This window comes from Sardina pilchardus, chromosome 18 (genome assembly GCF_963854185.1).
Source record: "Sardina pilchardus chromosome 18, fSarPil1.1, whole genome shotgun sequence".
Lineage (NCBI taxonomy): Eukaryota > Metazoa > Chordata > Actinopteri > Clupeiformes > Clupeidae > Sardina > Sardina pilchardus.
In genome coordinates, this window is record NC_085011.1 from 12256856 (window position 1) to 12283057 (window position 26202).

The 26202-nt window shown below is 42.4% G+C and overlaps 3 protein-coding genes across 4 annotated transcripts; all 3 read left to right on the forward strand.

The window, feature by feature from the left end:
* The first annotated feature begins 385 nt into the window (after positions 1-385).
* Positions 386-15312, forward strand: abcb10 (ATP-binding cassette, sub-family B (MDR/TAP), member 10). The gene is made up of 13 exons (XM_062519506.1): positions 386-1368; positions 1872-2072; positions 2447-2649; positions 5744-5878; positions 6214-6360; positions 7035-7170; positions 9417-9512; positions 10712-10921; positions 11520-11599; positions 12143-12323; positions 12830-12873; positions 12963-12997; positions 13177-15312. Exons 1-13 carry the CDS (start codon positions 951-953, stop codon positions 13430-13432), a joined length of 2142 nt encoding a protein of 713 aa, XP_062375490.1. The 5' UTR covers positions 386-950; the 3' UTR covers positions 13433-15312.
* A 2013-nt stretch (positions 15313-17325) lies between these two features.
* acta1b (actin alpha 1, skeletal muscle b) lies at positions 17326-20526 on the forward strand. Its single transcript, XM_062520435.1, has 7 exons — positions 17326-17448; positions 18278-18417; positions 18538-18862; positions 19029-19190; positions 19552-19743; positions 19842-20023; positions 20135-20526. Exons 2-7 carry the CDS (start codon positions 18289-18291, stop codon positions 20276-20278), a joined length of 1134 nt encoding a protein of 377 aa, XP_062376419.1. The 5' UTR covers positions 17326-17448; positions 18278-18288; the 3' UTR covers positions 20279-20526.
* A 1157-nt stretch (positions 20527-21683) lies between these two features.
* On the forward strand, positions 21684-25795 carry ccsapb (centriole, cilia and spindle-associated protein b). 2 transcript variants are annotated; one of them, XM_062519236.1, is made up of 5 exons: positions 21684-21750; positions 22609-22988; positions 23364-23668; positions 23978-24153; positions 25175-25795. In XM_062519236.1, the coding sequence occupies exons 2-5, from the start codon at positions 22652-22654 to the stop codon at positions 25206-25208; spliced, it is 852 nt and encodes a 283-aa protein (XP_062375220.1). In that variant the 5' UTR covers positions 21684-21750; positions 22609-22651; the 3' UTR covers positions 25209-25795. The 2 variants fall into 2 exon arrangements, with proteins under 2 accessions (XP_062375220.1, XP_062375221.1); XM_062519237.1 differs by lacking the exon at positions 21684-21750 and adding an exon at positions 22417-22498.
* Positions 25796-26202: the final 407 nt, after the last annotated feature.

Below are 26202 nucleotides of genomic sequence, written 5' to 3' on the forward strand. Positions count from 1 at the left end.
CAGACCAGAGCATTTCTGGGCAGACAAATATATACAATCAATGGTATGCATGTACGTGGCGTACGTGTGTGTTGATACAGAAAATAAGCCCTATCATTGCAATAGATAGCCTATCATTATAGGGAAAAAGTTTTTCGCGAATTGTTATTCAAGGATGATCAGTTGAATTTGAATGTACGCTAGGTGTTAAGTCAGTACATGGAGTCCCTTTTCAGTGTCACGTGTGTGTGTTCAGTTAAAGGTTATATTACAAATATTATTCATATAAAAGCAGAAACTCGACATTTAAAACTGAAAAGAACTGAACGTGTTGCAGCGATCATGTTGTGAGTGAGAAGGAAATAAGTTCGATTGGACATGTCTGAAAAAGTTCAATTACATGATCGGCCATTGGTTTGAGTGCCACACTTGTGTAGCAGCAGTGTGAATGCCGGATGCTACACTAGGGTCACCTTTTCGTCTTCGGACTATACCTCTGACACGGTGGATACTTTTCTTTTTGGGTGTTTGTGCGTGCGTTTAGTGCTTATTGTTGATGTGGTTGAGAGTGTCAAATGAATGTGTTCGACAGAGCTGTTCTGTTATCGGTAGACAGATTGTTGTGACAGGGCGTTGGTAACAAACGATAGGAGATAGTAGGGCGCAACAACCCTTCTTTTATGTGACTGTCATGAACAGATAATGTGAAATAACTGTCAAAAAGAGGAGTATAGCCTTTCCCATTGGACAGATCTCTTACGGGGGATGCAGTTGTCGCGAAGAGACCGTTCACTTTCTTTGGCAACTGTAGCAGGCTAACGTGAACATTTCATTAGTCAAATGGACTTTTAGCAACCTTACCACGACGTTATGTTGTTAATCATTGTCCATTCGAAGACACGATGTGTTAGTTAACTGTTCAAATTGTGTGTATATGCGGTTGACCACCTGACAGCTAGGTTTGATACAGGATGAAACTCATATTTAAGTTGACAGAATGCACAGCAGTGAACCTACTGAAGCGCAGGAATACACATTGCTGTCAAAATCGGACGTACTGGGTGGAAAGTACTGCTCTTAAGGGGTCATGGAAGAGACGAGAATATGTAGTTTCACGTCGCATGCCACTTCATCATGTAGAGTCTCTGGTCACGTCGCCACTGCCCTGTATCCGACTTGGAGAGGTTTCAGCACCCCGGAATCTATGGAGAGTCTCGACGCACAAACTGAACTGTTATAGTACCTCCACTGATTCGAGACCAACCACTCAAGATGGGGTTGAAAGTAAAGACAACGCAACCAAGACTGGTAAAAACCTCATGCCAGTACCATCAGAAGACATCCGAAGACTATTGCACCTGGCATACCCGGAGCGATGGCGTCTGTCGAGTATGTATATGTCATTTCAGGTCATGATATGGACATTACAAAACAACAATTGTTTTGGGTATTTTTTACTGTGTTTTTATTTGATCTTTTTTTTTTTTGCTGAAGGATTTTTATTCTGCTTCTCAAATAACTTTTTATTCTCATATTTTGAGAGACTTTCATGTTAACATTGACTTTCATGACGTTCAGTTTAAGACAATAGCCATTGTGTTGGAATTTTTTAGCTGCACCTGCTATATTGATTGCTATTCTCATTTCATTGTTTTATTTCTCATTAGGTTAGTGCTTAATTGATTGTTTTATTGATAATATTGCTATTCTCCCTTTTTGTAATTGTTCACTGTTATTTAATTTGTATTGTGATTTATTTGTATGTCGCTTTGGACAAAGGCGTCTGCTAAATAACCATAACCATAACCATAACCATAATAGTATGGTTGTCACCACACCACGTTTGTCTGATTTTTTTTTTTGTTCGTTTGTTTCTCCCACCTCTTTCCCAGCGGCTTGCGGTTTCCTGATGGCCTCCAGTGCTGTAACCATGTCGGCTCCCTATTTCCTGGGAAAGGTCATCGACACCATCTACTCCAGCAGCAGCGCCGACTTCAGCGCATCCCTGACCTCCCTGTGCATGATGCTGGGTGGAGTGTTCATCTGCGGGGGAGCTGCCAACGCTGCACGCGTCTACCTCATGCAGATCTCCGGTAGATGTCCAGGCTTTCTCCTGAACTATCGTCAGAGCTATCTACTATGATAATACACTGATGGAGAACCTGTGCTGTTGTCAGATCAGTGGTGAAGGGGGGGGGGGGGGGGGGCGTGTTTTGGACATTATTATGAAGATCTATGATGATAAAACTGGATGTAAATGGTTATGGTCATGGTTATGGTATTTAGCAGACACTTTTGTCCAAAGTGATATACAAATATCATCAAAGTTTTTGACTAGTGGTCTTTATGCACCACTGAAGTTTACTAGTGCATGTTGATCACAGGAAGGCTCCAGGTAGCTCCTGGTGAGGTGATAAGTAAGTTTTGTGATTTGACGGGTTGTGCTGTCATGTCAATCTTTCCACAGGGCAACAGATTGTGCGAAACCTGCGGGAATCTCTCTTCTCCTCCATCATCAGTCAGGAAGTGGCGTTCTTTGACAAGACTCGCACTGGGGAACTCATCAACCGCCTGTCCTCAGACACCACCATTGTGGGACGCTCGCTGACGGACAACCTCTCAGATGGCCTGCGCTCCATCGCTCAGGCTGGTGTGGGTGTCAGTATGATGGTAAGGAAGTTTCCTGCTTTTGTCCTCTGTTTCTGTTCTTAAACAGACTCTGTTCAATGTCAATGTCAGTTTATTTACAGTAATTTCCCGCATATAAGCCTCACTATGTATAAGCCGCAGGACAGTGTTTCATGCAAGTTAAAAGAAAAAAAACATATTAACACCATATTAACTGGCCCCCTCTATTAACCTCATAGCTGAAGAAATTTTGCAAAATCAATGTATAAGCCGTGACTAATAGTCGGGAAATTAAGGTATATAGCACATTTGAAGAACAACAACAGTTGACCAATGTGTCTAGAGTAGACATGTCTTTTAGTATTTCTTGGTAGTATTTAACTTCTCCATATCTTAAGATTTACTAACTGCCACTATATTCTGAAAAGAAATGTCACAGTGGTAGCAGTGGTGCAAGGGGTTGTCGTAGTAGTTTGTGTCCCAGTTGTTGTTGTTGCTGTTGATGTAGTAGCATTCTCACAAATTCTTGACTTTTCTCAAGGATAGTAAGTTTACCAAGACAGAAAAAGAAAATCTCTCTCAACTAAATGTAGTATTTAGGAAAATGTATTGCTATAATTACATTTTTGACTTAAAAAAAAAAAAAAAAAAAAAAAGTGAAATTTCTTCATTTGACGCTTTTACTTTTATTCAAAGTGACTTAAAGTTGAAGGACACAATCAAGCTCCAGTAAGCTAGGAGACATTTGAGGTGAATGCTATAAGGAAGCAGATAGAAGAAGCGCACAGTACGTGCAACATTGTGTCAGAGCATGACAGGATGTTAGAGGTCACAGGAAAGACTATGATCTTGGAAGAGATACATTTTCCAGACTTTATTGAAGATGGGAAGGGACCATCCTGTTCCGACTGCATCTGGTAGCTCATTCAAGCGGCTCATTAAATCAATTGTACTTGTGTAGTGAAGTGAAGCGACGATGGCAATGCCAGACTTTATTTCATCTCTAAGTTGTTGTTGTTTTTAACGTAGACCCGGTCCCCATTTACTGTGATCAAGGGGAATAACACATAGTGTATAACACATACACTGGCTGTTGTCCTAGTGAGCAAATCTCTGATGGCTAGCCTCAAGTGTTTTTAGTGATTGAAATAATGAAAAGCTTCAGTGCCCCTCAGTATAAGGGGTTTGAAACAAATCCATTACCAAGACCTCCTGAGAAACGGTGGATCCTCTGTGGAGATGGGCTTAGATGCCCTTTTCTAAGAGTAGTCCGTCTAGGTTTCACCCCTCCGGGATCTCATCAGAAAGCAGCACCTGTTGCTAAGGTGACCAAATGAGCAGACTACACGATATACTGAGATAATGACTTCATAATGTGTCCAGTTTCGGAGCAGACCGCATCTGACATTTATAGCTTTAAAGCCTTATTTGCAAAGATTGTTTCATTTTGTGATTAAAATCTTTAAAGGCAATTCTATGGAGGGCTCTGAAAGGTTTGTCTTCATTAGAAGTTGTGCTCATACCATTGAAGGTGTATTTTTTTTTTCCCCTTATCATTTCCGCTGAAATTACCTTCAACACTGTCCTTATTTGATCGATGATTTACAGACTTGTGCAATGGTCCTTCATTTGTTGTCGGTAACAAAGAGGTGACAGGGCTTGAACTCATTTGCACCCGTTCTATATTTGTCCCGGAATAGGGAAGTGCGGTTGCACTACTGTAACTGTGTTGTAACAGGAAATGAGGTCCATGTCGGACCTGAGGAACTGGTCATATAACTACTTACAAGAAAATCAGCCTTAATTGCGCAGATTGTGGCTGATGTACAGATTGCAGTGATGACAACAAGTATTTGTGGAGTGATCCTGGTGTTTTGTGTGACTATTGTGTTGTCAGCAGCCTTCAAGGAAGTGGAAACAAGCTTGTCTTAGGCAACTGCAGCCAATAGCATGAACCATAAAATTAATTATGGGTTTGTTTGTGATGTAACGTTGCCAGGAATGCTACTTTCTCTGTGAAATGTTGCGGTTCTGTGTATTCATTCAGTGAAAATGTTGTATATCATTTGTCAACATGGGATGCAATGTCCTTAGAAATGATGAACAAATTGGCACAATGAAGAGCCATCTTGTTTCATTAAGAGCCATTGTCAGAAAGCAAATTGGGCTAGATTGTTGACTAATCTAATTGTGAGCAGGATCTCTCTCTGCCCCCTCTCCCATCCCCTCCCCCTCTCCTTCACTCTGTTGCCTAGCAATGCAGATGGCATGGCAGTCGCGTACGCTGCTCAAATGAAATGACATTCCAGTTAATCTCCTTTCACTGATTTCAGACATTTCCTGAACTGGCACTCTCAACATGAAAAACCAAGACAGTGGAACAAGAAATACAAAGAAATATTCGGAATATTGTTTCACATTTTTTAGATATTATTTCGTTTAACAATCTGCCATCGTCAGTTGAATTTTGTGGCAGCAATCACCCATGAAAGGTTTGCTTGTTAGTGCAGCACAAATTGGGTTATCGAATGAAAAGCAAGTGACCAGAACAAATCACCATTAACATCCACAATATACAGTTCTGCTCTATGGGGGGGGGGACTAATAAGATACTCTGGTGGTGACTTCATGTGAATTTGTGTGTCACTAACGTAGGAGTACAACGTAGGAGTGTATGTCCCTTTGTTGTTTGGTGTTAGGACACCTCTATGCATGGGCTTGCCCTATTTCACCACTGGTGCACACATTTAAAAGATTATTTCAATTTATTGTAATCTTTAAACTGGTCAAGTGGTTTTACTGTAGACCAGTTAATGAACAAACATTTTTTTTTGTTGTTTTTGTTTGTTTCTTTTAAAAACGGTTCACTTAATCTCTGTATGAATAGTTACAGACCAAGAATAATGATGGGTTGTGACTTGCCCATTGTTGTGAGCCCATTGTGTGACTGCAGCAGGGGTTTACCTGGAGCACAACTTGCATTTAAAACTGTCAAAACCATTAAAGGTGTGCGTGGGAGAGACGTCTATTGCGAAAGAGCGCTCAACCACGAAGCGAGAGTTTCCAGGAATGCACTTCTGACATTGTTCTCGTTCTCTCGCCCCCCCCCCCCCCCCCCTTGTGTGTTTCCGTGTAGGTCTACGTGTCTCCCAGTCTGGCTGCGTTTGTTCTGATGATCGTTCCGCCCATGGCCGGCATGGCAGTGATCTATGGCAGATACCTGCGCTCCATCTCCAAACGCACCCAGGACTCTTTGGCCGAGGCCACGCAGGTAAACTGAACTTTTGGAAAGCTGTTGGGATATTTCTGACAAAAGGAAGTGACATGAAAGTATACAGGCCTCTAATAAGATATATTTTTTCCACCTGTCCCTTCACCTCACCTCACCTTTTCTGTTCTATGTCCATCTCTCTCTCTCTCTCTCTCTCTCTCTCTCAATCTCTCTCTCTCTCTCTCTCTCTCTCTGTTCTCAATACCCACTGTTCTCTCTCTCTCACACTCTCTCTCCCTCTCTCCCTCTCTCATTCTCTCTCTCTCTCTCTCTCTGTGCTCAATACCCTCTGTTCTCCCTCCTCACGTCTCTCTCATCGTCTCTCTTGATGTCAGCTGGCCGAGGAGCGGATCAGTAACATGAGAACGGTGCGAGCGTTTGGAAAAGAGTGGAGCGAGCTGGAGAAGTACGTGGAGAAGATCAACTACGTCTTCCAGCTGGCCAAGAAGGAGGCTGTGCTGAGAGCCGGCTTTTTCGGGATGGTGAGTGACCTTTTGACGTGACTCTCAGGTGCTCTCCAAACTCACTCACGCGGTCAAGTTCCCTCGCGTGCTACAGCTATTCAGTTGTCCACCTGTCAGTATCTTTCCCCTCATCTCACTCTCAGTCACAGTCCAAATTCACTCTCTTAATATGGCTCATTCTCTCATTCTATCTCAATCTCTTTCAATGGTTACTCCCTCACTTCAGATTCTCTCCTCCATTACTAAGACTCACTCTCTCACTGCAGCTCACTCATTCAATTTGATAGTGCGATTTCAAACTCTTGCTCCATATTCTCTCCACATACACAAATCTCTCCGTCTCTCGCTAAAAGCTCCCTGACTGTCTACAGTGACTGACTACAGAGGGCCAAACCTGCAGAGAGCTGTCCACCCACCACACTATGTTTCTCACCAGAACAACCTATTCCTTGTTATAGCTTTTGTTTTCGAGCGTGCCAAAGATTAGCTTGCCAAAACTGACATAATCTCTTTATCCTGACTCAAATGACCCTTTTATGTTCTCTCTCTCCCACCGTGTGTGTGTGTGTGTGTGTGTGTGTGTGTGTGTGTGTGTGTGTGTGTGTGTGTGTGTGTGTGTGTGTGTGTGTGTGTGTGTGTGTGTGTGTGTGTGTGTGTGTGTGTGTGTGTGTGTGTGTGTGTGTGTACAACAGACTGGTCTCAGTGGCAACTTGATGATCCTGGCGGTGCTGTACAAGGGTGGCTTGCTGACCGCCAGTGAGCACATGACTGTGGGGCAACTCTCCTCCTTCCTCATGTACACCTTCTGGGTGGGCATCAGCATTGCAGGTGTGTGTGTGTGTGTCTGTCTGTCTGTCTGTCATCTAGCTATCTGATATCTATTTCTCACCGCCACTTCTCAGGCGCATAGCTAAAATAACTAGGCCATTTTTGTGCTACCTACTGTCCCTCACTGACATGAGAGCATTTATTGACTTAACAAGTCACTTCTTTGCAGGCACAGACACTCAACAATGGCATAGCCTACAGTACTATTTGCAACAACTAAATAATACCTGTTTTGGACCGATTAAGCGAAATTGGACAATTTCCCACGGCACACTGGTGTGCCGCGGAACAGTGGTTAAAAAACTCTAGATCGAGAATGTCAAACCAGATCAGGCCTGCCAGCAGGTTTCATACTTAAACTCTACTTAAACATTAAACATTAGTCTTTCAGATCCCGTTGTCAATGTGCAATAGAATGAGCAATATTTCTATCATAAATTGTTTAAACCTAGCACTACAAACCATCCTCAGGAAGGAAGACGCTTACAAAACTGGCATGGAAGGGTAGGGTATTTCAGAAGAGAAAGAGCAGCATGTAATAGCAGTACATGGTACTGTGGGGTATAATAAAGTGGGTATAATAAAGGAGTTATATCATCAACAGTCTGATGGGTGCAGAAAAATGATAATGACCATGATAATAACAGCCCCCATGAGGTCTCGTTCCAGCAAATCCGGCCGTGCCTAATTAGAGTTTGACACCCTTGCCCTACATTGTTTGATATCCTTGGAATTTCCCACATCTGGCCGATGAATAATCTAAAATCATGTTCTAAGATCACGTTGCAAGGCAAGCGGCCAGAATCAGTGCTCCATATTTCTCTTTGTTGCACCTGTTGGCTGTTAACCCAGGATAAATGTTATGCCTTTTTGTGTAAAGATTCTGTCAGTATTGAAAGAGTTAATTTTTATTCCTCCAACCTGAATGATCACAGCCAGTCGGCTTGCATTCTTTAAACAACGGTATCTAATCGTCATCTACTTTTACCGGTGAATGTTATCTTCCTACACGGTTCAGAACCTTCTAATAAGCCAATATTGACCTTCATTTTATTTTTCCATCAATATGTTTGCACATTTCATGTCTTGTTTTTCTCCAATTATCTTTTTGAACAATTTATTTTCAGATTGAGAGAATATGGAACAATAAAATCTCAGATTAGACCAGATGGCCATGTTTTCTCTGTGTGCCATGTGTCAGGAGATATAAAGCACGTTTAGTGATAGAGCACTCTGTGCAAAAGGCCATTCAAACAGTTTATTAGCCCATTAAATAAATAAAGTTATGAATCATGCTTAATGACCAAACAAGGTAATTTATACAGTACAAACTGTGATGACAAACAATGACCATGTAGCAAGTGACTTATTTTCCCATCGATTAAGCAAAAATTAAAAGTAAGACTACAGTAGTTGACTTGCCTGAAAGCAAACTTTCAGAAAATGGTCAAAAGTGAGCCCAATTTATTTAAAGGATAAAAAATATAGAAACATATCATATCATAGGCCAGAAAAATATTTAGGCTTGAGTGCCTGTGTCCATAACTACAACACAGTGGATCTGTAGGGCCAGACTGTGGGAAAGTACAGCTCATCTTGATCTGTGGACTCTGTAAAGCCATCACCAAATGAAATAATCAAATCAACTTTCTTAACATTTTTGTCGTACATTGGTGAAATTAATTGGTTTTATCGACAATTATTGTGTAATAGTAGAATGTTTGTGTTTTTTTCTCTGGTATAGTTTCGCATTAGTTGAAATTCCTGACTGAAAACAAGAACAAAAGCAAAAGCAAAGCTAGTCAAAGCATGACTGAATTGAGCTGCACTAGAGAAGTGGGAAGAATTGGTTTTGCACTCGCCTAGATGTTTTCTGTTTGTGGTCATGAACGCTCGTAACCACCCAAGTTACGTAGCTCTTTCCCAGAATTACAGTATTACAGAGTAAATCAGCCTGTCATCACCAGGAATCTGTGCCATGTCATTTTATGAGTTTGATCTGGGTACTTTAATTAAGACACATGCTATATTACTATTTTATAACCACCTAGCCCCCCCCCCCCCCCATGGCCAAAAGTGGCTGTGAACACTAAATGAATTTTCAGGATCATTTATGTCATTTGTTTACCAAAAGAAAACTAATGATGCTTTATGGGCAGTCCAAACATGGGACTCAAAATTAGCGATTTGTTGAGGTCCAGGCTTTTTGACTGGTTATAACTGGGTCATCCTTTTTGTCCTGTCAGGTTTCAGCTCCTTCTACTCGGAGTTGATGAAAGGCTTCGGTGCTGGAGCCAGACTGTGGGAACTTGTGGACAGGAAACCAGAGTTCCCCCTTGATGGTGAGCATGGCTGCACTCAGAGCTGACATCACCGAACCGGGGTCATCCCTATGTTCCCCGGGTCCTATGTTCCCCAGTTTTCTCAAAAAGGGTCCTACGTTCCCCGGTCACCATACATACCGGGGAACATAGGACCCTTTTTTGGAAAAGCGGGGAACATAGGACCCTTTCTCAAATTTAAGAAAAAAGGGGTCCTATGTTCCCCAGTCCCATACAAAGTGGGGAACATAGGACCCGGGGAACATAGGTACGCTCCCACAGAACCGTGCGTCTGCTAACACCACAGAGCTTAGGGCCAGAGGCAGTGCACATACTGTATACAGTGTAAACATACTAGGCTGTTTTCACTTCATAAATATCTAAGTTACTCTCTGACAATATTTAGATATTTTTTGTTGTAGTAATCCACAATGCCTTCTGCTTAGCCACCACTTCTCAATGAGACGTGATCTGGGAACCAAACGTTCATTTTCTCATATTTGAAAAAATGCCCAGATCCGTTTATTGGGCGCAACGGATGTCTATCAAATGTGTCTGTGCATAGCTCATCATCGTCTTGCTTTCCCCCCTGTTCTGTGATTGGCCCCCTATCTGAGGCAAAAATTAGGGCGGTAGTTTCCAGGCTGCCTTAGCAGCGTGAATCAAATCGCGCGCAAGACAGCATGGGAACATCCACGCTACCTTCTGCTAGTGGCATCCTAACAATCGTTGCAATGTCACAGCAATGTGACATTGCAACGATTGTGGTTCTGGCAACAGTTTAGTTAGTCGTTGTGATCATCCAAACAGAATAAAGGGCCAGTAACATTGCTTAAAAAGTTGCCCCATTCACTTTATCCACGTGGCGGCCTTTGTGTAAACCAGAAGAAGGCTACAGCATCGCACTTGACTTGACTATATCATTCATGCGGTTTCGCCACCTACTGGTGAATGCATAGACCACTACAACCCTATGGTTTGTGTTCCCTGCCGTCTCGGTTTGGCTAACAATGGCCACCAAATGAATAAGGTGAATTCACATAACCAGCGTATCGTCAAGTAAGTTCCCATATGTGCCGGTCTAGTGTATGTATCATCACCTGAAGCCTCCGCTGTCTCTCCCTCTGAATTTCTTCCCCCTTTCTTTCTCTCCTTCCTCATGCCATCTCTCCTCTCTTTCATCCCCCCCACCACCACCACCACCACCTTCCTCTCCCTAGAGGGCACAATGCTGAGACCTGAGCTTTTTAAGGGCCAGCTGCAGTTCCACAACGTGTCCTTTGCCTACCCAACCCGCACGGACGCGCCCATCTTCCAGAACCTGAGTCTCCTGGTGCCGGCAGGGACGGTCATGGCCGTGGTGGGGCCCAGCGGGTCGGGCAAGTCCACCCTGGTGTCCCTGCTGTTGCGTCTGTATGACCCAGAGACGGGTAAGACGGAGAGACTGGCGAAATTATGTTGTTAAAGCAACACTCACTCAACACTCATTCACACACTCCTAGCATAAAGATGGTGTATGTTTTATCACAATGTGTCGTGTGTCTATTGTTCCTCCTCAACCAAATTCATGGTATGGCTTAGTTGTTCTATGGCTATGGCTATGGCTATGGTTATTTAGCAGACGCCTTTGTCCAAAGCGAATTCTATAAATACAGACAGAGCTAGTTGATTTTTCTTTGAAGTCAAAGATTCTAAACTTATGACGCCTCTAGTTCATCACATTTTGTCACCTCATGGCACTTACTAGCATGGGTTAGGGTAGTTAGCATTGGTTAGGGTAATTGAATATGGGCTCGGGTTATTAGTAGGGACAAGTTTAAAGCCTGCATCCTCGTGGTTTTGAACAAGACTAGCAGCCAGTGCATTTTTTGGGTTTACATGCAGAGGCAGTAGAGATTGGCAAAGACGAGGGTGTAAAAGTGATTTATAGGGCTATGATGGGCCCTGTGTGAAGATGATTGACTGTTTTAGAGGCATCTGTTGTTAGACGCATAGTAGACATAACACTGTGTCACTCCACCATCACAGGCATGATCACTATTGATGGCAGAGATGTGCGGGAGCTGAATCCGTCTTGGCTGAGGAGTCACGTCGGAACAGTCAGTCAGGTAAATCCACCAATGACAATATTTTCAAATGTTGCAATGATAAAAAAAAAAAGACATTAAATATGTGTCCTGTTTATCTGGAGACAAAAAAACCTCTCAAAGTTTGACACAAGGTGCATGGAAAAATAAAGAATTTAAAAAACTACCCAAAGCTGTGAACTTGGGTGTCAGACAAATGTTTCCCTGAAGCTGTTGAGACAGAGACTGTCCAAGCAGTTGAAGATGGACATATCTGACACAACCTGCTTCATGGCTTTGTGTACATTATGGGACTTTTTTGATATCTTCATTACCTACTGCATGCTACATTACACTTTGTCTGGACTTAATAAATCATTGTTTTTAAGTTAATTATTGCTATTAAATTGCTAAGTTATAGTTAATCATACAGTAATTGATATCAGTGAAGATTGACATTTGTTAATGCTGTGTGTGTGTGTGTGTGTGTGTGTGTGTGTGTGTGTGTGTGTGTGTGTGTGTGTGTGTGTGTGTGTGTGTGTGTGTGTGTGTGTGTGTGTGTGTGTGTGTGTGTGTGTGTCACAGGAGCCTGTGCTCTTCTCCAGCTCCATAGCTGAGAATATAGCCTATGGTGCGGCGGATCCCAAGAGTGTCACAGTTGAGGACATCCACCGTGCTGCTCAGATTGCCAACGCCTATGACTTTGTCCAAGGCTTCCCCAAAGGCTTCGACACCATGGTGGGGGAGAAGGGAATTCTTCTGTCAGGTTAGCATTTACTTATTGTGCTCATTATTGATTGTTAACATGTTCTTGTTCTGTAACATCTGCTACTAGTAATCAATATGAATATATCAGGATGGGTTGAACAGGAATTAATATGAATGCCATGCATGTGTTGATCCCATTTACAATGGTTTTTTTTTTTTTATTGAAATTGAGAACAAATTGACTTTTGCACAAATATGCTATAAATGGTACAAACCTATTGAATAGCACCTGTTTAAACAGTGGATTCAATGGGAAGAGGTGAAATGGAAATGACACCTTTGTCATTTAATCCTTAAAGAGTTCTGAGGTGGTGTCTGTAGTCGTTCCCTTCATTCATTGACATTCTTGACCAGATTTGCGGTGTTTCATCACATTAAGATTTTATAGACTCAATTTCACTAAAGCTTAATCTTCTAACTGGGGGATTACTCGTCTGATTTGGTGACTACGTAACCTTTAAATGTGTGCAATATTGAATGTAATGGTCTAATCTCCTCTGGCAGGTGGTCAGAAGCAAAGAATTGCCATTGCAAGAGCCTTACTTAAGGTAAAAGATTTTACTATACATCTTCTACAATCTAATATCAGTGCAAAATCTGATTTCATTTGTTTTAATTTTGTATAATTTTTCTTTAGGACCCCAAGATACTCCTGCTTGACGAGGCCACAAGGTAGGAAGAGACTCTTTTAACGGATTGTCCTGTTTTCCTGTGTTCACGATTGGGTGTTGATCTGAATAATTTCATCACACTCTATCCACCTCTTTATTCCGTTTTTTTTTCTCTCTCTGCCACTCCCATCTTTTCATCCTTCTCTCTCCCTCTCTCCCTCCCTCGCTCCTTCGTGTCAGTGCGCTGGATTCGGAGAACGAGTACCTGGTGCAGGAGGCGCTGGAGCGTCTGATGGTGGGCCGCACGGTGCTCATCATCGCCCACCGCCTCTCCACCATCCAGAACGCCGACAGCGTGGCCGTGCTGGACCAGCGCCGCGTCGTCGAGTGCGGCCGCCACGCCGAGCTGCTGGCCAACCGCGACGGACTCTTCCGGAAGCTCATGGAGAAGCAGGCCTTCATGCAGGAGGAGCAGAAGCAGGCCCTGTATGAGTGAAGGAACCAGAGAGACCCCCCCCCCCTCAGAGGCCAGAGAACTGAGACTGGGTTATCTCTGAGGGTCAAAGGTCATCCAGCAGCACAGACTGATGGGGGCACAGTGACGTATCTGACGGCACCAGCGGGTGGTTTGATTCTGGCACATAAACACTCTTCCGATGCTAGCCTGAGCGTAGCATGCTACCTCAAGCTGACCAATGCTTTGGGTGTGGATTGGATGCAGACTGAGAACAGGATCTTTTTTGTTTTCTCACTGACAATGTGTATTTTAAATGGTGGTAAAGGAGCTGAGGAAAACTACTCTTTGACAAGAGAAAAGAACATGAAGTATGCTTAAATAACAACCAACCAATACCAACAGCAAAAAGACCGAAAGGAAAATGATACTTGTGACTTGTGTGCACAGCATCAGTCAGTCTGGGCGTCCACTAATCAAACCTGCCTTAATGATCTTTATGTTTGTGACCCCTTAGAGAGGCACACAGTATGCCTGATGTTTTTATGACTGCACAATTTATATTTTTGTTGTATCCAAAAACTTGAACGGTACTGTACAGTGTATGAAGATCTGCTTTTTGAACTCTAAGTAATGACTCCCCAGGTTTGAAGGCTTTATTTGACTGATTTCAGATGGACTCTCCCAATTGTAACACACAGCAGTAGTATGTTGTTATAGGCCTTTGTGAAAAAACACCTTGTTTTTTTGTCTCTTCAGTTACTTTTTCCAACATTCCACGTTGTCAAAGGAATTACAGTGACTGTAGGCCTAATTACTGAAAGTCTTTATGACTTCTATACAGTGAACTGTTAAGCTGGTTTGGGATCAGTTAGACTTCTGATCATGGTGTTGGAATTGTCTGCGATGGCCAACAACCTTTGTACACTGATGAAAAGAAATGCTCAGATTTAAAGTGTTAAACAATTCTGGGTGACAAAACTAAGAGATCCAGTTAAATTGAGAAACCTCAGTGGAAGTCCTCTGCAAATGACTGCATATTTATGAGAAATCAACCACAAGTGCTGATGCTGACACGATCGCCACTTCGGTCACGTTCCACACAGTGCACTGAGCTGCTGCTCTGCAGGAGGTGGCACCAGGGCAAAGCAGTGTAGCGATCTAAACCACTGGTTGAATCAAACGCTAATTATTTTTAATGACGAAATTAGCCAAGGCTGGAATTATATGATCACTTGTCATTTGTTCTAAATGTCATTTTTTTTATTATTATTATATTTTAGCCAATCTGTAGCCAAGTGTTTCAGTTGATGTTGGTGTATGCATATAGTCACAGTGTCACAGGGTCAGTATGTCACTCAGTTGTACTGCATTTGTATAGAGAAACACATTTTATTCAGAAAATGAATGTCCTGTGCCTAGAGTGCAAATACTATGTGTCTCTCTCTGGATGCTCCTGTGTGGCCACTAGAGTTTGTTAGCAACAGATGGAGAATAACCAGGACAAGCCTGTCCTTGTTCTTATACATCTTCAGGAGTGGTGTGAGTGCAAAGCAATATGATTCATTTTAACTGAGCAAGTTACTGCACTGGCTTGAATGATGCACACTTTAATGACAGCTTAAAAAAGAAGTATACAATACGTCAGAACTATATATGTTTAAATGTCATATCAATCCATGTCTCTATTTTTGATGTATCAGTTGAGAGATTATTTAATCAATATGAAAAAAATAGTTTTGTGTGATAAATTATTAGGTGTTAAAGTATAAATGAAAATATATTGCTGAATTGTCTTCTCCATTTATTTGAATTTTTGTTACATTGTTTTATTACTCAATGATGGTGTAGTACTGCTGTTCGCCACAAGGGGGCCCTGTGGTCATATGCAGTGTGCAACATTGGGCCTTGTGTGTTGATGAAGGTGCATTGTCTCTTCTCCCCACTCCACCTCTTTAGTCTGTTTTAGTAGGTCTCATGTACACACTTACACGTTCACCCCCCGGGAGGTTGGCTGTGTCATGCACGCAGTAGATGTGTGCGAAAGAATATGGTATAATTATTAAAATAATGTCCAAATAGTAGCGTAACAGAGGCGTGATGTAGACCTGAATGAAGCAGTTTTCGTTTATCCATGTATATTTCTCAAACTGCTCAAACACAGAACTTCTGAGAACATTTTATAGAGTGGCACTGCTTTTCTGACCCACTTCCGTGTGTGTCAGTGGGCCTGTTTCCCCATCAACAGTGCAGAGTGCATGCGACCCCCTGGAAACCACTGGTTGCCATTCCGGCTCCTGTGCCTGGTCTAGTGAAGAGAATCCTACCCTATTAGGGCTCGAGACTTGAAGTGGTCCTCTGGTCAGTGGAGCGGGTAAGCAGCTTACCTCCCTCCCTGACCAGGAGACCTGTGTGATGGTTAACCAAGGCCTGGTAACGGTTACCCTAACAACCAGCACCTAGACAACCAAATTGAGCAGAGGCAACACCAATAAAAGAACACACACACACACACACACACACTGAAATTGAATATTTTACAAAGTAGCCTTGATATTATGCCACGTAAATGCACCTTTTTTTTTCAAGAGTTTTGCTCGTTTGCTTTTTTTCTGTTCTGTTGTGAGAGGAAACATTTAGCACCTCCAACTGTTCTGAGAGTCTCCCTCTTTGCTCCTCCTTTTTTACACTTTTTTAGATTATTTTGGGGAATACATTGCTGTAGATTGCACTGCAACTGTCCTATAGGTTGTCCCTCGGTTTTCTCTGTGAGGATGAGTAGGCTACTCAGAAATGTATTTTTCAGACCACAAAGGTCAGATGTAACACAATTCATTAGCTGTTTTGGACATACATTTATCCACCGTAGTGTTCTATGTAGTGAACAATTGGTGGCTTTTGGTGTATTGTATAGTTTAGTGCACTGTGTGGTGAATGAGTGGATGTGTCCCGAATGAAGGCGGCATGGCAACATCTTTACTAGTCCTTGAAATATTTAAAACATTCTATCACTAGTTACCTCTGTGTGTCAAATGCATATCCCCTATATTCTGGCCCATGTCGGCAGGCAAACACCTGGACAGAATTTAAGCATGCATCTTATTGCTCTCACTGCTACTGCAGCAGAGGCCACCCAGCTCTAAAACAAAACACTTTGACACAAATTAACTTCACAGTCTTTATTTTTAAAACTTAGACATCTCCCAAACAAAAGTAATCTGTCATAAAGTGTGACATGATGCATAACAAAAGAGGACATAAATAAACACTACAAAATGTTTTTTTTTTTTTTAACCGGATGGTGCACACCAACAGCCGCTCACCACTACTTGAATCCATCCCATCTCCCCATCAGCGCATGGTATCCTTACCACCTTACAGAATTAACGTGTTGACTCCCAACATAAAGAAATAATTATGAAATCATGAAAGATAATAGACTATGGCAGAAGTCACCTTAGCGGCAGATTTATCCTACGCCATTTCCACTTATTTCACTTTTGTCTTCAGACACGAATTTATCTGCCGCGAGTTCAGGACTAAAATCGGATAAACCTCTTCCGTTATCCCACCGCTCACTGAATCACTGCTATGGTCGCATAATATATGGGTCATCGGCGTCAAACGATAGAGGGTTGGTGGTTTTACTCTGTTAAGGCAAGGAACTAGATCAGGAAAGTCCTCCTTGTTGTGTGTGATGAACCATGTAGAAAGAAACTGTTCTACAAATCCTACTCTCCATATACGGACCGCGCAGCGTGGCTTGAGTTCATGACTCCAATGCCTTCTATGGGCAGCCGCGCACCCCTCAAAACGACGCAGTCATGTCGCTTCACTACTACGCACCCGTACGTTGACACTCTAAGATCCAAATATGGATGAGCGCTGGGAAAAATTCCAATAGAACCCATAGACATCCTCAATGGTGTGTGAGACAGATTTAAAAAAAATCACAGGCGATGGGTATATAAGGTTCCCCTTGGTGTTCGTCCTGCCGTAGCGGGAACCAGCAGCGGTAGCCTTTGCATTGAGTTTCGTCTGTGACCGGCAGCAACAAGGTAAGGAAGCTGGAGTTGATCCAGTAATTATTTGCCCATTAAACAGTTTAACAAGTAATTTACGGGATTCCAATTAGGACAGTATGCTAATGCTTAAATACGCTAGAGAATGTTTTAATTTGTATGCATAACCTACTAGATTATGAGGAGTAACTTCAGAATGGAGCTGAACATGTAATATTGATGCAATAGTCTCGATATTCTCAAAATAAACTCTTAAGAGTGTTACGTGTTGGCTATTATTGACATCTCTCCATGTTGGGATTGATTGGTTTACTATTTTACTTTAAATAATTAGAACGTTTGGTGCAGTATTTATTGAGCCAAAGACATTTCTTTACTGAAATAAGCCTATATGATATGCAATTTCAAGCGAAAGTCTCATGCGTAAAATGTAGTCTCTAGAGCATACATCCATCTTAGTGCAGGCTACAGCCTTTTGTAGCATACGATTGAACAGGTCTTTAAAAAGTATTCGTAGAATTTCAGCTATGACTCAATTATAGTGGGAAATTCTAAAAATATATGAGACAGGATCAAATTACTGGATCGATCCTGCACCTGTTGAGGCTCAGTTCCTCTCCCCTCCTCCTCATTCAGTCCCTCTTTTCAATTGTCTCTCTCTCTCTCTCTGTCACCCCTCTCTCTATCCTTCTCCTGCTGCCTTTCCACACTGTTTATCTATTGCCCCTTGCCAGTTTTGCAGACATAAAATAGTCCTCCACTGAGATTTTTAGTGCAATGCCATTATGCTATATGCAGTGTTAAAGACTGTGTTGAGTCTTTGTACTTGAGGTATTTATGCGTCTACTTTTGTTTGACACATTAGAACCCATCAAGATGTGCGACGACGACGAGACTACCGCTTTGGTGTGCGACAATGGTTCAGGCCTGGTGAAGGCTGGCTTCGCCGGTGATGACGCCCCCAGGGCTGTCTTCCCCTCCATCGTTGGTCGCCCTCGTCACCAGGTATGGTATCCATAGATACATGTACAGTAATAACATGTTAATGCACAGGAAGCATAGATTACACATATAGCCTATTATTATGATTGCCATTTTGTGACTCTGTCTGGTCTTGTCTCCCAGGGTGTCATGGTCGGCATGGGTCAGAAGGACTCCTACGTCGGTGATGAGGCTCAGAGCAAGAGAGGTATCCTGACTCTGAAGTACCCCATTGAGCACGGTATCATCACTAACTGGGATGATATGGAGAAGATCTGGCATCACACCTTCTACAATGAGCTGCGTGTGGCACCTGAGGAGCACCCCACCCTGCTCACCGAGGCCCCACTGAACCCCAAGGCCAACAGGGAGAAGATGACCCAGATCATGTTTGAGACCTTCAACGTCCCCGCCATGTATGTGGCCATCCAGGCTGTGCTGTCCCTGTACGCTTCTGGCCGTACCACTGGTGAGAGATACGAATATAGTTAGACTTTTACACACACACAAAACAACATTTAGTTAGTATATATCACTGTCTTTTTTACCATTTTCTTTCAAATATAACACTTGAGTATTTGTCTTACTGTCCTGTTTTGGCGAGCTCATTATAACTGATAATTGTCACACCATAGGTATTGTGCTGGACTCTGGTGATGGTGTCACCCACAACGTGCCCATCTATGAGGGTTATGCTCTCCCCCACGCCATCATGCGTCTGGATCTGGCTGGTCGTGATCTGACCGACTACCTCATGAAGATCTTGACTGAGCGTGGCTACTCCTTCGTCACAACTGGTGAGACTCCTTTGTTTTTGTTTGAAGCATCCACAATGGCCTGTGTCCTGTGCTGCCCAGATATCCACTTTAGTTTGCATGCCAAACAGCAAGCATCGGGCCTGCTCTATTGTAATACCTCATTGCACCACATGTTGCGTTGTATTAAAGGCTGCGTGTAACAGGCTGCCTTAGAGACAACTCGAATTGACCAGATTCCACATAACTCCTGAGTGGAGTGCCTTAGAGCAACGTTAACATTACTGTACGGTGTCTTTGCACTACGTTGTGTGTAGGTAGATATTGCCAACATTTGGACAGTGACACTACATGGACATTATATCCAGTTCCTTTCATGGCTAATGAAATGCTTCTATTATAGCCGAGCGTGAGATCGTGCGTGACATCAAGGAGAAGCTGTGCTACGTGGCTCTGGACTTTGAGAATGAGATGGCCACCGCCGCCTCCTCCTCCTCCCTGGAGAAGTCCTATGAGTTGCCCGACGGTCAGGTCATCACCATTGGCAACGAGCGTTTCCGTTGCCCAGAGACCCTCTTCCAGCCTTCCTTCATTGGTGCGTACCTGGTTCCATGGAAACACATATTGATATACACTGTTCCCAGTTACTTCAGGTGTATTGAGTGTCTTACATGTTGGTGTTCACCTGAACAGGTATGGAGTCCGCTGGTATTCATGAGACCGCCTACAACAGCATCATGAAGTGCGACATTGATATCCGTAAGGATCTGTACGCCAACAATGTCCTGTCTGGTGGTACCACCATGTACCCTGGTATTGCTGACCGTATGCAGAAGGAGATCACCGCCCTGGCCCCCAGCACAATGAAGATCAAGGTAGGCCTATACATCACAGATTGCGTTTGCCTTGAAGTTTGACTGGCACCTACTGACAACTGGCCAATGACCCAATCCATTTTCTAAACACACTTTTTCGTCTTCTTCCAGATCATTGCCCCACCCGAGCGTAAGTACTCCGTCTGGATCGGTGGCTCCATCCTGGCTTCCCTGTCCACCTTCCAGCAGATGTGGATCAGCAAGCAGGAATACGATGAGGCAGGCCCCAGCATTGTCCACCGCAAGTGCTTCTAAATCCGTCATGGTCATCCTGTGCATCTGCGTGCTTGGGCTCGCGCAGTGACAGAACACATTGTTGTCATGGGACAGCTCTGGTACAATGTGGAGAAACAATGTGTTGCGTGATGAAAAATGCTGCAAGGATCAATGAACACTACAAAAAACGTTATATAAAAAAAGAAAAAAAACACCATGTTACTGAAAAAAGTGAATGTAAATGTACATACATATTAATTTATTAAAGTGCATTCTTTGGTATTTTTTGAGAGCTGTCTGTCAACAGTATGTGGAATACCAACATCTTGAGAGACAACTGATGCCAGCGTGAATCTTATCAGCATCTGAATATTAGGAATTCAGAAAATGTATACCACTGACAATGGCCATCAGAATCATCTGATGCAACGGTTTTCAAAGAAGCTGCATCAGTCAGCCAACCTATTGACAGGAATCTGAATACGGTAGCTGAATTATCCCAGCCGTGCAGTGTGCACAAATTTGACTGCACTTAAGGGTACCCTCAACCCCCCTCTGTCTCGCACCCACTTGGACATGCACAGACATGCTTTTCTGTTGCTTAATAGTTTCGTGACCCCTACTTTTGCCAGTATATCTTTTGTGTCTGTGTGTTAGGCCAGGTTCATGTTGTCAGGTTCAGTTCTATCTTTGTCTAGTGCTGAACAAACACCTCCTTCCCACTATGACCTGCACTGCCAAGTGATAGAATGAAAACTGAGTCCTGACGCTGGCATTATTGGAATGTGCTTGGTTTGCCGCACCGTGAAGTTTAGTGGGGCCCTCCAAGACAGACGTGGCTCTGACTAGGCCTACCTCAGGCATTTCTGACCATTGGCATAGCCTCTACATTGCTATAGGCCTAAACAAAACCCAAATGTTTGTCTGGATAAGATACAATATATGGTTTAAATTAGGAAGTGCTCTTGACAGCTTCAGGTTCCACTGTGAGGGATACCTCCACCATTCAATTCTAAAGAGCTCTTAACCTCTCATTCCACTTCAAGGGACATCTTAGGCAAAATAATCCAGTCTCTGCAAAAAAAAAAACATGGATTGGAAATGAATGTTTTTCTCAAAATGATATGGCTCCAGTTTAGATTTGAATTGCTATGTGGTTATTTTAAAGTTATTCCGACTATTCGAATTCTTGGTGATCAGTAGGCCTATGCCCGTCCCACCTGTTGCTGCATACAGTAATCTAATCTCATTATGCAGCTCCATTTAACACGTGTAATTTCAAGCTTCTTCGAATGCCAAATAACATAATAGTTTCGATTCAGTAGTTTTGACTGGATTCGCTTGATTTATACCTATTCACTTTTACATTAGATAAACAGTGGCTGCGTCTTCCACCTGTTGACGCAATACAAATTCATTGTACCAACTCAGCCACCGGGAGGAGCTACGCTGAATCGTAGCTGCCTCAAGCGCCATCTGTCCATGTCTTCATCCGTTTGTCATTTGAACATGTAAGTAGTCTAACTAAAGAGATTGTTACTAGAACAACACATGTCATGTCTGATTGCATAATTCATTATGATTTGCCAAATGTTGTGTAGCCTAAGCTAAGTCTGCGGCTGGCGAGTCCTAAAAAGCAGTTGTCATACGGACAGCGTATGTATGGCAGGTTATGTTTTGCAAGGTGATCCGAGAGCTCCGATTTAAAGCGGATAATAAGTCACTCTTCTTGTTTCTAATTTTAGAGTCTGCATTTCTCAGTTCACGCCTGCGTTAGTGTCGTTACAAGGACAATTGTTTTTTTTCCTTATCATTGCATTCAGATGAGTGCGTGCGTGGGTGGCTTTTTGGAATAAAATGTTCAAATGCACAAATGCCGTGATCTAGGCACGTCGGTCTAAACGTCGGTCTAAACGCACGTCAATAGAGTAAATCAAATGGAATTGTTCATGGCACGGGCTCAGTGTAAGTGTCAATTTGTTATGATTAGCAGACAGAAATGTTTGGTATTTATGGAAATATGGTATCTTAAAGACAGTGGCCTACGTAGGCTACGCAACGCCATCTCTAAAGTGGGCGGAGGTATTCGCCAGGGAGGGCTGGGAGAGTGCGTACCCCAGCTGCTCAGTGATTGGTTTGCATTTGCTAGAGGCCCGCACTTCCTTCATATGTTTTGGTTTAAATGTCTGGCGGCGGAAGAAATGTTTTGCTGTCTATGACTGAAATGGAAGAAATGCGCAAATCTTGGAAAGCTTGTCGGTAAATATTTAATAGGATAAGCAAGCCAACGAGCTAAGAAACTGTTGCAAAATATGTATTCGCAGATCCTTTTTCTAAATGCGACAGTGTGTTGTATTGTCTTCTTTCAGCTGAAACCAACCAAGGGAGGTTGTGAGAAGCCGCTGTAACAACATGGTGACGAAAAGGATCAGGTCGGAATACATGAAGAAATTTAAAGATCCTAAATGGGAGAGTTATTCCAGGTGTTATGAAGAATTATTGAAATATAGACGGACCCGCAGGCTTTTGGAACAAAGTCATAATCCATGGTTTTGGGGAGATAGTGCGAGTGATACTGAATCTGGAAAATCAACTCCACTGAGAAACAATAAGGTCGAGCCTTTGGCGCTGGAGGATGAAACGCCACCAAGACGGTCGAAAGTTCCCGAACAGCCGGTGACTGCACCCGATCACGCGCCCGAACCTAAGGCTGGAGAAAGTCAGGAGGGTCCAGAATCATCTGACAGAGGTAAGACATCATGCATAACAACCACTGCTTTTGACGCTGTAGGGATTTTAAATGCATGAGACTTACCCACGTTTACTAGCCTACATGTTTACTGAAAACTCTAATCTCTAATTGCCCTTGAGCCAGAGGCCAATTTGACCCAACATTTTAGTAACCTTTCAGCTCATCCTAATAAGCAGCCAGGTAGATCAGATAATTAGTGATCTTACCTGTGTTAAGTGCACAGGTAGAAAGAAAATATGTCTACCTCTGCCTAGAGTATACTGGTATGACTGGTATTGGATCCAGAGAATGAACAGAGTTTGTACATTCTTAGATTGCAAGAAAGAAGCATGGCTCAAAACTTTGATGGGAACTCCTCTTTTCTCCAAACAGATGGTGAGAATTCTCTGGTAGAACCAGAAGTGGAAGAGAAGGGGGAGGAGGAGAGAAGTAGATGCAGATCTTCTCCTGTTCCTGACGTAGAGCCAGCGGTCGCGGCCAAACCCAGATCTCGCCAACATACTTCCAATAAGTCCATACGACCCAAGAGCCAACCACGCAAATGCCAAGAAGCTAAGGACACCAAAGACAACAAGGAGAATAGGCATCCTTTTGCTCTGTATGGATGGGGTGAGAGGCAGGCCGACATGGCTGCAAAAAAGACCCACAATGTTGGCCCTGCTGCATCCACCAAGGAGGTGAGAACCGATGTGTCATAGATTGAGAAAAGGAATGATCTCGTTTTATGGTCAAATTGGTAGTCTGTTTTTATATTGTGCTGTTATTGTACATTATACTTCTTTATCAGTACTGTCTGTGTGTGGTCAATACAATCTCTTGAATCTACATTCAACTTCTACATTCATACTTTAATCTTATTGCTCATTAAAATGGCAGAATGAAATGTTCTAATGCAGGAAACCTGCAACCACGATGAAATCTTCCCGTTTTTTGTCCAGTCACATATTCCAGATTATTGAGTGACCACATTGTGTTTTCTTGGTCAGATCCACGAGTCTGCCTTGCGTGCCAAAACCCGCCGGGAGGTGGAGAAACAGACGAGGAAAACGGACAAGCGCAGAGCGCGCTCAGTGGACCTCGAGAAAGTGGCCAAAAACAAAATTGTCCCCGACTTTGATCCCTGGATGACGGAGTACATGCGCTGCTTCTCGGCTAGATCTCGGTGAGGATGGAGGTGGTGGTGGTGGACCTACATCGATCTCAGCCTGAAACGACGTCTCGAATGATGCAGATCAGTGTGCTATCAATACATCAGCTCATAGGTGTCTTTCATCAGTGATGTTTTATAGAAGTTGGGCTACTATTGAGTTTTGGAGGGCTTTTTTAATGTGGGTGTTATACTGTAAATCCTTCCTTACTTCTCACTTTTATGCTTTTACTTACACTCTTTTGCATTCCTGCACATTCCATTAACATTCCTTAACTGGGAGAGTTCAGGTAAACTTCTGGTACATTATTGAAAATGTATATTTATCATATGATACTTTTCTACAATTTCATTGTTTTGACTTCACAGATGCTGAAAGTTTAGAAAGTAGATATACTACTGAAACCATGAGCCATAGCCTTACCTACATCACCACAGGCCTATGTGACCTAATGCTCTGTTTTGAGTTTTATTCAGCTCACTCAAATGTGGTATCTTTCATAAATCTCCTGAACCAGCAGCCCATGTGGCATAGTAGTGTTACTTTCCTGCTCACTGCAGTTTTTCTTTCTAGACTATCAATTTTCTTGTCTTTAAAATCCATTCCAAAGTGCAGGCATACTGTGTCATTCTTCATAGACATTGAGACTTTCCGAATAGAAGACTTCCATCTGTTCTTGAGTAGCCTCTTTACCTGCTATATTTCATGAAGGGCACTATGAATCATGTTTGGAATTCTTGCCGTAAACAGCCACAAAAAAGGACAAAAATATAAATGTGTTCATATCATTACAATTATGTCAGTCATCGTGTTATCAAAGCACTCCATCTCAGTTAGCAATAATTATTGGTGTTAACTAACTGTATTAAATCGTTTTAACACTATACTGAAACATGTTATGTTCAAACATAATGTATTATTCTTTAATATAGATGTAATAGGTAACTGTCTGGCTAGCATTTCCAAACAGTTGCTCAAAACCTTATTCTTCTTCTAAAAAAAAAGTACGGTGCTAACATTACTTTGACCATTTAGGAATGCTGCAGATTTGAGACGCAGAGCCTTCTGAACAAACCCATGTCCAGTAATTAGGAGGACAAAAAACCTCAAAGTCCCCGCTTTATAAGGGTAAAGAGTATTTCTCAATGTCATAACATACTGAATAGCTTTTCAACACCTTTTGGGTTAATACAGTTTGCAATTTTGTATTATTTTTTAATACTTTTATCTGTATGCAAATGCATATTTTGTCATGTGAAGAATGACTTGTTGGTATATTCAGTTTTAAAAAATGATATCATTGGGCTTGAGTGAGGGTGTTCTTTATCTATTGTTTAGTGCAATATGAAGGGAAGGGAAATTCTTTCCACAATCCCTTTTTCATGTTTATAATGTATTTTGTACTTTTGAAAAATTTTGACATCCTGTGTGTGTGTGCTTTTATTGTAGAGTATTGTTAATGATGTGAACTGCCACAGGAATTGGCTGTGGCCCAATCAATGAGCTGTCTGCTCCGTCTAATGGCTTAGGTAAGCCATTATAATGGTTGTTTATATGACATCGAAGTGCTTGGAACTTGGCCTAGGAGGTCCACGGCTATGGCAAAGTAGTGCAAATCAAGCTCAGCTGACCTCACAAACAAAATAAACTTGTGAATAAAACATGTTATAAAATGTCAACATTTTATTTTTTTGTTTCTGAACATTGCTTCTGTTTTACGCAACATGGTGTTGTGCTTGATTTTAAACACTATGATTCATTCTGAGAAACCACAGACACCCTAACCATGATGAAATAAGAGAATTACACCAATTTTAATTTGTTCAAAACATTAACCATGCCTCAACACTCATCACGGCCTAGTTTAAAAGAATCATGCAGTCAAATTATTTAAGGATTAAGACAGAAGACAGTTTCTTTCAGTGTTTATAAATACAGTCAGAGGCGGCAACGTCTAGAATTATGTCATTTGAAAAGCTGCAGTTAAAATAAGTTACATACACTACATAAATACATACAAATGTCTGTCTTGTCTGATATCACCAATATTAGATTGTGACATG